Source organism: Pyrus communis, chromosome 2 (genome assembly GCF_963583255.1).
Source record: "Pyrus communis chromosome 2, drPyrComm1.1, whole genome shotgun sequence".
NCBI lineage: Eukaryota > Viridiplantae > Streptophyta > Magnoliopsida > Rosales > Rosaceae > Pyrus > Pyrus communis.
The window spans coordinates 18,029,509-18,043,520 of record NC_084804.1 but is presented as its reverse complement, the minus strand read 5'-3'; the positions used below and the strand labels follow the sequence as shown (position 1 = coordinate 18,043,520).

At 34.8% G+C, this 14,012-nt stretch overlaps 2 protein-coding genes across 2 annotated transcripts; both read left to right on the top strand.

Annotated features, from left to right (window-relative positions):
- Window positions 1-4,689: 4,689 nt before the first annotated feature.
- On the top strand, window positions 4,690-5,142 carry LOC137726996 (auxin-induced protein 15A-like). The gene has a single exon (XM_068465949.1). The coding sequence runs from the start codon at window positions 4,834-4,836 to the stop codon at window positions 5,140-5,142; it is 309 nt and encodes a 102-aa protein (XP_068322050.1). The 5' UTR covers window positions 4,690-4,833.
- A 6,962-nt stretch (window positions 5,143-12,104) lies between these two features.
- LOC137722442 (auxin-responsive protein SAUR21-like) lies at window positions 12,105-12,538 on the top strand. Its single transcript, XM_068461450.1, has one exon. The coding sequence runs from the start codon at window positions 12,195-12,197 to the stop codon at window positions 12,468-12,470; it is 276 nt and encodes a 91-aa protein (XP_068317551.1). The 5' UTR covers window positions 12,105-12,194; the 3' UTR covers window positions 12,471-12,538.
- The last annotated feature ends 1,474 nt before the right edge of the window (window positions 12,539-14,012 follow it).

Here is a 14,012-nt window from a genome sequence, read left to right as displayed (position 1 = left end):
CAGGGGAAAAAAAAAATCAAAACTCTTGTCAAGAACGAAACAGCGGAAAGAAAACCACCTAAAGTACAGTCTAACTATGGCACAATCCCAGAGGAAAAATAGAAGCTCAAAACCCAAACGAAAACGAACAGAAAAACACAATAAAACAGAGAAGAAAACTCACAAACCCAACCCAAAGTTGAAGCAACAAAGACAGAGGCCAGACAAAATGCAAAAGTTGAAGGTAAAACAAAACAGCGGGAAAGAAAGAAGAATAAGAGAGGAGAGCTGAAAAGGCAAACCTGATGGATGATCAACACGTGGCCAAAGCCCAACCAAAAACACCATAAAACACCTTTCCAACGGGAGCAACTCGTGGTACCAAAAATGAGAGGGGCAAAATGACCAATTCACTGCACAATCCTACTAAAGCCGAAAAACCAAGAAGAGAATGAGGGGCAAAACCGGGTGGGCATTGTTAATGAACAGTACTTTTCACCGCGTTTTATAAGAGAGTAATATGGGAAGAAGTACCCCAGTTTACCAAGTTTTTCAAATGATTTAAACACCCCGGGCAATAATAAATGTCATGAAATTGCGTATGTCAGATATCAAAATTGTATGTTACCATGCACTCTCACCTACTTGAGTTAGAAATGAGGTTAACGAGTTTATATTCACTTCAAGGGATTGTGATACCACCCACTGGATGATCATATCCAAATTCTTCTTCAGCCTGACTTAGCAAGTCTTGGAATGAAGAATGGTTCAAGTATGAGATCGGAATCACAAACCGCTTCCCTTGGCTTTCCCAATATGGACTGCAAAATAGCCATTTGGAACTTCTATGACTTCCAAAGGTTTGAGGTCGATTCTTGAAGATTTTTCTTAGCACAAGTAATACCAGGCAAACGAAAACCCGTGCTTCTATAATATTTTACAGGAAGAACAAGCAAAATATCTCAAAAAATTTGCATAACCCAAGTTGTAAATGCATTGAAACAAACCCAAGTTGCCTATGTAACCCACGTCCTCACATCTCCTCTTCCACTGTCACAACTTTTTTCTTATCTCCAAAGATATCTTAACTCTTAAGCATAAAAATATTCCACAGAAACCATGGTGTGAGCTTGCTGTTGATCATCCGGCGATCTCTCTTGATTGCTAAGCAATCGAGTATGACCACAACGAATGTCCTAAAAGGCCAGGCTCATTGGAGAAGGAGGTGAATATTTTGTCAGAGTTAACGGAATATTCTAACGGCGTCAGGTAACGGCCGTTAACTTTTGTTAGGATTTTAACGGAATATTCCCTAACACCGTTAGGGTTTCCACACGCGTGCCAAGCACGTGCTCGTGCATGGCCGGCGCGTCTGGCCATACCTTGGCCAGCGCGTGGGAGGTCAGAAAATTATTTTAAAAATATGGGGATGTTCATGAGGTTGAGTAGAGTCTGTTGGTATATTCAAACACCCCATTTGGGCAATGTATGAGAAGCTATTATCTAAGGTTGGTTATGTGCGTTAAATTGACGGTTTTATAGTTGTTTCGCATATAGGTGAGGATTATCCGGAGGACGAGAGCAACCACGCGAGGCTCGGGGCTTACTATCCTTCTACGTATCAGTGAGTGGGCTTTTGTTTTCAATATATATATATATATATATATATATATATATATATATTGATTGGTATCTTTCCAGAAATTACGTTTTAATGGTTTTATAATTGAAATGCCATGTCGAATATCGTCGATATTATTGTTGTGATTGTGTTGGTTATGCTTTAGTGTCGCGGATGCTCAGGTAAGTCAGGTGAGTATGTTGTTAGTGATAGATGTGGTGTTGATGAGATTGAGTTATAGCTTATATTCCTGCACCTCGGTGATTGTGCTCTGCCAGAGTAGGGCCTAGCCTTCACGTGATCGTTCACCTCCCACACCGTACGCTCACCTTGGATCTAAGGCAGGTTTCAGCCTGTCGTACAAACCACTTTAGGTGGTTCTGACTTGTAGGTGACTTGCGATACATCGCACAACCTTCACATGATCGTAGCACTGAGCGTATTTATATACACCAGCATGTCGTATAGACCACTATAGGTGGTTCCAACTCGTGTGCAGGATAGTGGTTGAGGAGCTATAGTTTCAGCCGTACAGGTCACTTTAGGTGACCCCGGCTGACGTATTGATATTACTGGCATATTATGATTTGTTTTGTCTCACCTACTTGATGCTTATACTATTTGTTTGGATATTCTAACGCGGCGTATTCTGGCATGGCATATTTGAGCTTTATCGTTTTAGCATGATTTGATATACGAGTACGTATAATATTTTCTAGAAAGTATACGGGTTTTACAGAGAGGGGTTATAACTTTTGAGAATGAAATGATTTTGAAAAGCTTTGTTTTTGCCCACTCATGTTTTCTGTTTTGTGCCCCTCTAGGTTTTAGGTAGCTAGGATGTGGGTGACGAAAAAGGCATCGAGGCATTTTTGACAGAGCACCCTTCATGTAGGACTTTCTAGTTCACTTGTGTAGTGTTTGTCTATTATGGATTGCACCTAGGATACTTGAACTTTTACTTTGCCTTTCTCCTTCCATGTTCGTCATTAGTACTCACTGATCTTTTTATTGTAAATTATCTTGTCGACTTTATTTTTCCTCGTATTTTCACTCTTTGACTTCCGCATTGCGCACTTGGCTACGTCAGTTTCACGTAACGGCCAGCACGTCCCAATTTTTAGATCGGGGTGTGTCATTCAAGGTTCTTCTTCACATGCTGCAGTGACAACTAAATAATAATTTGTAATAGAATACAATTATCTAGAGTCCCCACCATTACATCAATAAAATAACTCCAAATAAAATACTAAATTATATACATGTAAAATTAAACCCATACCTTATTTTATTTTGATAGCCTTGATTGTAAAACTTGCTTTTTATTGCTGAATAGAAAAAATCACATTGGTTTTATACACAGAAGTGTCAAAAGCTTCAAGTTCTAACTAGGAATCATGGTTCCAGTTTAGCTTATAACATAAGGCTTCATTTTAATCTAAGAAATTTTCCTCAATAAATTTAGCTTTTTTTTTTTTTTTAAATTTACAAAAATATTTCTTTGTTCAAAACCGCAGCGTTCGATAAACCACAATACTTATATTTGACGTTGATTAGTCCTCAGAGTCTCAGACTTAGAGTTACAGTCATGATCCTCAACAAAAAATGTTACATACAAAATTTATGTTAATTTAGTTCTCTGCTTTAATATTCATCCATTCCTAATCCTTTCTAAAAGCAGTTTAATTTACAAGAAACCTAATAAAGTTACCTTTGGACTTGCTAATAGAATCTTGTGCAGATGTGATATCATGGATGGTACCAAAAAATATGACTTAGAAAACAATAAAATTTGACAGAACTTGGTGTATGGGCTTTAGATGCTTCACAAGTACATAATAAACAATATAAACCACAGGAAATCAAACAGTTGTTTACAAAAAGTAAAAAATAAAAAATAAAAGAGAGAAATTTACATATATCTGAAATGAGATAAGATTGTTATTTGAAAAGCCTGTTGAGATTTCTTAATACGATTAGTTCAACTCTACTCACTCCACCAAGACTGTCCATGTGAATGGATGAGGATGCTTTCCGAATCCTCTTTGTGATGATTTTAGAGATGTTTATATTTTATTTGTTCATTGTGTATCGTGCTGACAGTTTTCGTTAAACTATGTTTATGTTTAATTATAAAAAAAAATCAAAATAATTTATAGCAGTACAATATATGATAAACGAATAGGATGTGAGGATTCTTAAGATCCTCAAAGTACCCGGATGGGATCCAAATCCCATGTGAATGAGTCAAAGAGGGTCCCAAGTAATGGTTTAGCGAATCCAAAGGGAAAGTCTAAGCAGAAAGTAGACAACCAATATATTGGCTTAATTTTGGGAGCCTGTCACAACAAAAAGGCTTCTTTGCTGGTTGTCACTATAAAAAAAGCTACTGAATAGCCCCAAGTACGTCCAAGTTCAGTGCTTTAAGTATATGCGCAATGAGTCAGAGACTCAGAATATCGTCTTTAATTGGATACTGGCCTCTAATGTTAAGAACATGGCTAGCATCAGAAAGGTCTCTGCTTTATTAGTTGAAACATTACTCAGATGACTCTACAGGTTCACTTAAGGGATATCCCTCAACTATATTTATTTGAAGGGCTGCTTTATGGTGTCACTTTTCATTCAATTTCAATGATTTGAACTCTAGTTTTGAGGTCTTTTTTTAAAGATTATTGTTGCAAAAAATTACTCAAGTGCAAGGTTAACCACTCAAATTAATTGGTTATCATTTTAGCGTTTTTTTTTGAAATACCGTGTTCATCTATTTAACATTTTAACTTATATGTCTCATTGGTTTCGGACTTGTCTGATTTTCTTACAAGGATGATTGTTGAATAAAGAATGAAAAATACAATCTCCATGGCAAGATTATTGAAATAAAATTCGGAAGAAGCCCCCACAAGGCGTGCATTAGGGGGCTCACTCTATATATCCCTCAATTTGCACCACTCTTTATTGGTTCCTAAAGTTCTGTAGGGCAGGATGTCTTGGCTAATTAAGGCACAGTCCATGTGAAACTTCACCAACTCCTTCACCTGATATGTTTCTCACAACATTCTCAATAGGGACCTTACAATTTTATCCATTTGAAGGTTTGAAGTCCTCCCCTATATATTTAGGTACTAACAAGCCAATTCAAGCCAAATCCTCATTTCTCACTTAATCACTCAAGGTCTCAAACTTTTTGATTTGATCTTTGTGGTACATTTATTTATTTAACATTCCTAAAGATGGGAATCAAGTTGATGGGGATAGCTCATGCCAAGCAGAAACTTCAGAGAACTCTTTCAGCAAGATATGGATCAGCTGCAGACAGTACTAGTACTGAGGTTCCAAAAGGCCACTTTGCGGTTTATGTTGGAGAAGATGAAAAGAAGAGATTTGTGATTCCGATATCATATTTGAACCACCCTTTGTTCCAAGACTTGTTAAACAAGGCTGAGGAAGAGTTTGGATATGATCATCCTACAGGGGGACTCACAATTCCATGCAGTGAAGACTACTTCATCAGTCTAACTTCATGTCTAAATTGTTCGTAAAATAATCATTGACTCTGTATATGGCCTGAATCCTGATGATGGTCAATTGTTTAACCAATTCATTCTTCTTTCCAACTTCTATTCTACAAGCGAAAGGAATAGATATGAGACCAATGAGTTATCAGTCTGTTATTTATTTTTTTAATTGCAAGTTCTTGGAAATACTATTCCCTAATATTTTTGTAATTTTTAGTTAAGTTCTTTATCCTTATTTCCTAATGTCTACCTCCTTATGGTCTAATTCTGAACTAACAATGTAGAAACAACAAAATGGATAACAGCAAAATGCAGAAGGCTAACCAGAATATGATGTTTGTGATAAAATTTGATTGCCCAACAGTGGATGCAATTCTAGACCAATTCACTGAAGGCTTCCTTGATCTCGTTGGTTTGAGGTATTACATTGTTCTAACTCATGGTTGCCATTGTTCTGCTCAGCTGGCAGGATTACAAACCAACTCCTATACAAGTATTACAAAAGCAAAAGTTTGTAAAGTTTCAGATTTATCTGCAATGACTTTGATAAGGAAATGAAAAACATATCCTTGTTAGCCTTCTACGCTCTTATTTAATCATGTTAGTTATTTTCGTTTGATACATTGAATTTAACGGTTATAAATAAAGAGTGGTGTGTCAGAAATTAAGAATGATGTGCGAAAATTATCATTCTTGATTTATTTATGTGATCTCACATTGGGAGATTAAAAAAAATTGTAAGAGCTAATAAGAAATTGAACTACTTCCCACACATTATTCATTAAACTTTACGATGAAATTGAATCTTTTAGGATTTATTTTATACAAAATTTGGATTAAATTATTGGATTGTGTAATATGACCCTATTAGTCTCTCCTGGCCTAACAGGCCTGTATGTAGGGGTCGCTTCAACATGAGAAAATAGTTATATTTTATTTATTTTATTTTTCTGGTCTGACAACAGTGTACTAAAAATTGTTCCTTATTCTTTGCATGCATTACTGCCTCGCTCAGAGCTTCAGAGATCAATCTCATCTGTAGCGGCAAATGGTAGCTGCGTCTTCTTCTCCCATATTAGATCACGACAGTGATTGCATGCCCACATCCACATGCACTGCATATTATCGATTAACGACTCTCTTACGAATGCACCCTGGACTATATCAACTTATATCGGAGCCAAAATTCTACTAGATATATTATATTTTCCGACAAATTGAAATTTTTTTTTTCTCTTTGACTAGAAATCTAATGCTAAATCCTGATCTAAAAAATAACCGGCGGCAGCATACTAGCTATATATAGAACCTCTAATATGAGATCCAATATTTCCAAACACGAGGCATGCTGGAGGGCAACACATTAGCACAAGGAGAAATTAGGTTCTCATCCTTCTTTTTGCTACTCATTTGATTAAAATCTTATTCATTTGCATTTTTTGATCAAGGTCTTTAGTATTAATAACATCATTAATTATTTCAATAATAAAATATTTTTTATTTCTAAATATATTCATTTATTGTTAAAAATGTTACAATTAGTATATTTATATTTATGACTAAATTTTTTATCGTATATTTTTATTTTTAGTTTATACCCTTTTTTAATTTGCAACCCTTTTTTAATTTGTTCCAATTTTCTTTTTAGTTTTAATTTGTACCCATATATTAATTTCCTTTTGTGCCCATATTTTATAAAGTTTTACTTGTATTTGTACCCATATTTTATTGGGAAAACTTAATATGAGTCCAATTTTATGAGCCATTATTAGTTATAGTCCAATTTTGTTTTAAATTTTGGGTTGGGTCCAGTTATTTATTATCCACTTAAGCTTATTTGTATTTTCTTGCCAAAATATGGTTGGAAATTATCTGAATCACACCTAGAAGTCTAGGCCCAAAACCTTGTTCTTCGAACTCGTGTTTTGGGTTCATTTTCAATGAAACAAAACTCAAAACTGGGTTTATGGCGGTGAAGACATGCAGATAATGGTGGTTTTGATGTTCAACAAGCCGAAAGATTTGGTGATGATGGTGGTTTGTTTCACGGGAGAAAGGAAGAGCCGAGAGAGAGAGTTAAGAAAGTAGAGAGAAGAGCTATAGAAGAAAGAAGAAAAAGAAAGAGAGAGAGTGTTCCAGAAAAGTGGGGGTGGCCCCACGTGACACTCATCCAACGGTCCGACAAAATACCACGTGTTCAATTAATTATCAATTTACCAAAATATCCTCAACGTTTAAAGATTCGTAGAATCTTCGTTATAACTCCAAATTACATTTTATTTGCATCCACGCGTTCGTAGCAACGAGTACTACGAGAATACACCAAGAAAACGAGTCTTACATGACACGACACGTCAGTCAACAAGAGTCAACACTTTGCCTCGAAGGGTATTTTCGTGAATTCACATTTAAAAATTATAAAAATCATAATTTTTAAGGACGGGTCGTTACATTATAATTCAAGTGTGAAACCTTACTAAAATATGACTCAATCATTGTTTCAACATGATAAGTTCTTGTATGGTTTTCTCATACTGCAACAAAAATTATTCAATATCGCCACCGCTTTGAGAGCTTGTTTTTGCGAAATGGGCTTCATATTAGAACTATCATCTTCGACTTCATCTTCTTGATCTTCTCATGGTGCTCTCAATTATAAGTTCGTCAGTCAACAACTTTGAAGTTGTGTTTTCTCCAGGGTAGTTCAAGAGGTCCTTGACACCCATTCCATTACGATAATGTTCACAAAATAGAATAATGTAGTGCATTTAACATTGTATAATCTATTTCTGAGAAAGAAAAAAAAAAAAAAGTAGATTCATGAATTTTACTTGGTTAAAAAAATAGATAGAATTGTTAGTTCATCAACAAGAAACTAAATACAATGTACAATATTTAAAAAATAAGGAATACTTTGATAAATTAAAAGATTTCTTTGGTTCCAAGGCTATTAGCTTATAAAGGTTCAACTTTAATTCAAATAAGAGGTGTTCTCAACTTAACCATAAAGTGAGACATATTAATCTTGTGATTCACTTATATTATAACTCATGATGTTTTATATGGTGTTCAGAATACAACAAAATTTCTCGTTAGGCTCTATTAGCTAGGCAGTTAACATAGTTAAGGCTCATCAAGGATGGTTTTAGAGCCAATGAATGTCAATATTAATCTTGTAGAATATACGGTTTCTACAGTCTCAATGTACCCTCCTAGACGATGTTATTAACTATTGTTCATCTCCTTCGCGGCTTGTATCAAATTTCAAACCACATAGTCTCAACATGCACTTACAGTGGCCACCAGTGTATATGCCGAAAAACGGTGGGCAAATTAAACTAGCTATTTTCACTTTTCAGTAACATGTGACTATGTGAGACGTTGTCCCTAGCGGATTTGGATCCCATCCAGATTCATCTTGTAGGGATCTAGGGATCCTCACATCTTAGCCATTTATCGTGCATCGTGTGGTCAGAAATTATTTAACTTTTTTATTTAAAATTAAACACAAATAATACCTGACGAAAACTGACCACCCAATGTACGATAAACAGTTATGATGTGAAGATTCCTAGGATTCCTATAAAGTGGATTCGGAGAGGATCCTCTTACATCCCTAGCTAGCTAGCTATATCAGGGTAATGATTAATTTTTGAAATTCATCACACATGGACTCCATATGTAACTGACACTCATCATCTTCTGATAGCATTTATGAGTTGGGTAATACTAGGGAGACCAAAATTTTAAAATAAATTGATAAACTAAATGATATGTCACCAATAGAAAATAAACATGTTAACCAACGCTTAAGTAATAATCTAATTATCAATAACAACATTATTTGATTTGCAAATTTGGTTTAAAACATTTGATTTCCCTACCATTATCCTTATGAGTTTGTTTACTAATTTCACACTCACAGTCACGCACTTGCTCACTCGAATGATCTGATCAAATGCATTATATGCATATTATTGACTCTTGCACATCGACATTTTAATTTCTGTTGGTTGACATATAGATATGTAGATAAGGCCATATGCTATGTGGAGCTACAAAACATGTCCCATGATATACTAGATTCATCAATCTAGCTTTTTTCCTAATTTCAGTTTTGTCATCCATGCTAGTCCTTCCAATTGTCGAACTCAACCACACAAAAGATAATTTCATTTCTATATCTCAATTTTAAATATTCCATTAAACTCCATCCATTCCAATAAGCAACAATATATGCATATAATCAGCATTATCATGATATTCATATTATTGAAAATAACAATAATATGTCAAAGTTCCAATATAAACAATTACATCAGTTATAAACATACCAAGTAGAACACATATTTCCCAAAGCTTAAACAAGACAAATACTCTAGTAATGATAAGTTCTCCAAGAAACCTCTACCTCAATTCTAAAGCTAGTGCCTAACTTTGTATTCCAATCCAAGTGCCAAGCTTCACGAACAGTCTCCTAACATCATGTATTTCTTCCACTCTTTTCTTTTCTTATCTCTACACACACACACACATAAACAGAACCACAAATATTCAAACTAATACTTTTCATGTAAACTACATACAACGTATAAAATATTTTGGACAAGTTGTATCAAGTAGTCGGGACTCTGGTGATCGAGAGAAGAACTAGATGACAAAAAAACAAAAGGGAAATTTGGAATGACAAAGTTACAGGTGTTAAGTTTACATGATAAAGCTTACGGACCACCACTACAGTGGTAAATGCATGGTATGTGACGTGCATGTCCATTTGTTTTATTATATAAATTAATGGTAAATGCATAGTATTGAAGTTAAGATGCATTCATGAAATATAATTTATGTTTGTTAACATGATACAATTGATTTACATGTTGCCTCACATTTGATTTAGCCTTGACAATTACCCTTGATAATACTTAAGTCCCTACTGAGCCGTGATTTCGCTCACCTTGTACATTTTAGACTTTGTAGGTTTGGTACAAGATTAATGAAGAGTATATGAGCTGAGATTGTGTTAGAGGAGAGATTTATGGTTTTGCTTTATTTTTATACACTTGTAAGGTTTCTCGGATTATTTGTATAGAGAACTTTATTTTTGATTTGTTTTATTTTATTTTATTTTATTTTTACTCGCACAACGGGCATATGGTTAATTTTTCCGCTGCCTCCATGTCCGGGTAGTTGACACCTTTGGTCATGAGATAACACGAGAGGTAACATGTTAACATATATATACATATATATATTCGATAAAGAAAGATTAGGTGAGATTAGCTCTTCAACAATGGTCTTATGAGAGACACGTACCCCACCACGAAGAGGAGAGGACCATTACATTTAGAAACCCCCTGCTCATCCCTCCTCCACCAAATTTATTGATACTAATGAAAGTAAACGAAAAAAAATCCAAGCAGAAGGACTATGCCAAGACTAGTAATGACAAAACGATCAACGAAAACGATAATAAGGACAAAGCGAAATGTCACGAGCATGTGCAGAGGCTACAAATTCATTTGGAATCGTAAACCACCAGTAATAAGTATAACTATCTGCCCAAATGAAGCTAAAGCATATGCAACCTGATTTTTTTTTCTCTATAAATATGTGCACACATAAATCGCATTTGACGATGTCGCAAGAGAAAACTTTTCTAATCCACCATCGAAAACCAAGGGACGGTATTAGGAGCATAGCCATGGAGTCTGTTTCAATCCATAAATGTTTCCAATCTCTGACTCAAGTCATAAACATGATCGCAATCAAAGCAAGAATTTCTGCAGCAACAAATTTTGTGTGTGATGCAAAAGCACCAAGTGCTCCACCCTCTGATGAGCGAAAAATCCCCCTAAATCCTGCACATGCATTGGTACAAGACCCATCGGTATTAACCTTGAGTCACCCAAACATTGGCAACCTCCAAATGACTAGAATAAAAAATGGACCCACAAAAGAAAGCGATGAGATACCAAATATAGGCTACAGACCACTCAAAAAACACACTAGCGCCGAGTCATAAAACCAAGCCGCTAGCCAACACTTAACGTAATCTAGAGAAGCACACTTACAGATATAGTACACTATTATATAATATTATACTTCTGTAGTCTAACAATTATGTCTGCATTTAGATGGCAGAAAAAAAAAAACCATAGTATTGATTCGATTATTAATAAGTCGTTCTCATATGTATAATGTATATGGATAAGCACGGAGTAGTGAGCATTGGATAATGAGGACAGATGAGACCAAATTTTAGACCGCTGTCGGGGTTGGTTATAGTCAGACGTTCAACTTATTTGGATAATTCAATTCTTCTTTATATAGTATCTAACAATATCAAGGTCTTTTGCGATAAGATTTAACACATGTCGAATTATGCAGGTTGTTTGAGTTATGATAATATTAGTGGGATTAGTAACAAGTCGTTAGCACAATTCTAAAATCTTAAAATAGTATCAAAGTGGATTCATATGATGATCATACCAATTGTTAATAAGATCTCGACCACGACCGTTTCAATTGTGAACAAAACCGAGCACATTTCATCAAATATAAGCTGCAGTTTATATTATTTTTCTTTTTCAAAAGAACATTCACATGGATGTAGCTGAATGCCGAGTTGCTTTCCAATTCCATGGTTTCCGGCGTAGGGCATCCCTGGTTTTGATACGCATTTAAGTTATTTGACATATGGGCCGATTTGTGGACTGTGGCAGTGGCTGTGGCAGCAGCCATGAGTTTCTCTTTATTATTTGGACCTTTACATAATGTAAGGATATTCAGACGAACAAGTGGGGCTTTTCTGCATATTTAAAGTCGGTTAGATAGGCCAAGATGAGCAAACCCATGTGACAATCTTTGATCCCTGACCTCATACTCCAACTTAATCAAAAATTTGACAACTCTATAAATAGAGGCACAAACATTTGGGTTTCACACTACTTCTATAGCTTTTATAACAAGCAGCTAAGGAAAAAAAATAGCTTTTGTATTAAGCAAATTTAGCTAGAAAACCCCATCATTCCAAGTTCAACTGTAAATTTTCAAGTCGTTTTAGGGTTTCATATATCATGGGTATGATGAAGCACATTCTCAAACTGCAGTCTAGGTCATCATCTCATGTAGTCCCGAAAGGCCATGTTGCAGTTTATGTTGGAGAATTTGGAAAGAAGAGGTATGTGGTTCCAGTGGCTTACTTGAACCATCCTTCGTTTAAGGTCCTGCTTAAGAGCGCAGAAGAGGAGTTTGGCTTCAACCATCCAATGGGGGGTCTAACAATTCCATGCAAAGATGAGACTTTCATTAGTCTCATTTACGAGCTGGGAATTGCCAGATTACAAAGATGATGAGATTTTTGGTAGACTTCGGAATGGTGGAGACCTCATATAAGATTTTTGTACATGTATTTAGTAGCTAGGAGGGAAAGTTCGAATTTAATTATGATTTGGTGACTGAGGTCCTTGTTAATTAATTTTAGGATTTGACTACAATACTTACATGTATTTAATTTAACTTTGTACAATTTGAAGTATATATAATACGGCGCTAATAAGTTAGTATGCTAATATAATGTTGATCAGTTAGTAAGTTAATATAGAGCTAAGTAATCATGTCAATCAATATTTCACTATTCCCGATTATTGAATAAATGAACACAATATTGATAAATTTTTTCAAGGAAATATTTATAATAATAAATCAAATATTGGCTAAACCGCTTGGATTTGAGTGAATTTTTGCACGAATGATGTTTTATTTATAACTTAAAAATAAACAGTATGGATCATAAAATTATATTGTAGAATGGACTCAAACGGCTAGTTAATGCTGCATTACCTTACACTGTATTTGCTTAATTTGTTGATGCCGTGTTACCTTACTAATTATACATACATATATACATATATACATATATATATATAAATAATTGTTATTGGTACTCCAAATTTCTCATTCTATACTCCAAACTTTCTATATTTATATATATATATATATATATTTTTTTTTTCCAGGAGATCGATGGTCTATAACTAGAACATCCATATTGTTGAAATGTTGCACCAACAGCTTAATTATGTATTGCCTATGTTTCTTTAGCACAATAACATCACATGGTTTTGTTTTCTTTTATTCGGTCCATGCAGGCTGCTCTTGAATTTAGTTAGGAACGTGCTTTCAGCAGCCTCACATTTTCTTCAATTTGATACTTCAGCAATGGAACATGTGGGGGCATCACTAGAGGTTAAGGGCAAATGTATTTGTTTATTTTTAGGGACCCTTAATAGAGGTAACTCTCCCTCTTTTTTTTTGTTTTTTTTTTTTTTGAATAAACGACGTTATCTATATTAAAAGGATGGGGAAGTAGGCTAAGCCTCATAATGGACTAGTAATAATGTGGTTCAAATTCGTCTTTGGCGAGAAATCGTACCTAAGACCTCTCACTTACAAATGAAGATGAATACCGCTAGGCCGTAGTACTAAGTAACTCAATAGAGGTAACTCTTGAATCCACACTGCATTCGATGAATAATACTTGTATTCTCTTTTGGAGATGAACTCATTCTTCCACTTACAAATAACGTATTTTCACTTTAGAAAGTTCATAATCGGAATCTTTCATTGTCTTAATCTTCATTTGAAAATCATTCCTACAAAAAACCAATCGAATTGGAGATCATTTAGTCATTCAAATGTATCAAATAAATCAACAGTGTAAGTATCAAATCACATATTAGCGATGACCCATTCATATATTTAATACAGTGTAAGGAATGCCAACATTATTCTAATCAAGTTTTTGCAAAGTCTTCAAGTAATGGTACATTGTTTATCTTGGGTTGGATTTGGTACAATCGTAATCACATTACTTCTCCAAGAGGTTCAGTCAT

Bases quoted from the DNA above. Each gene is read 5' to 3' on its own strand.
- LOC137726996 (XM_068465949.1), top strand. From the start codon at position 4,834: ATGGGAATCAAGTTGATGGGGATAGCTCATGCCAAGCAGAAACTTCAG.
- LOC137722442 (XM_068461450.1), top strand. From the start codon at position 12,195: ATGGGTATGATGAAGCACATTCTCAAACTGCAGTCTAGGTCATCATCT.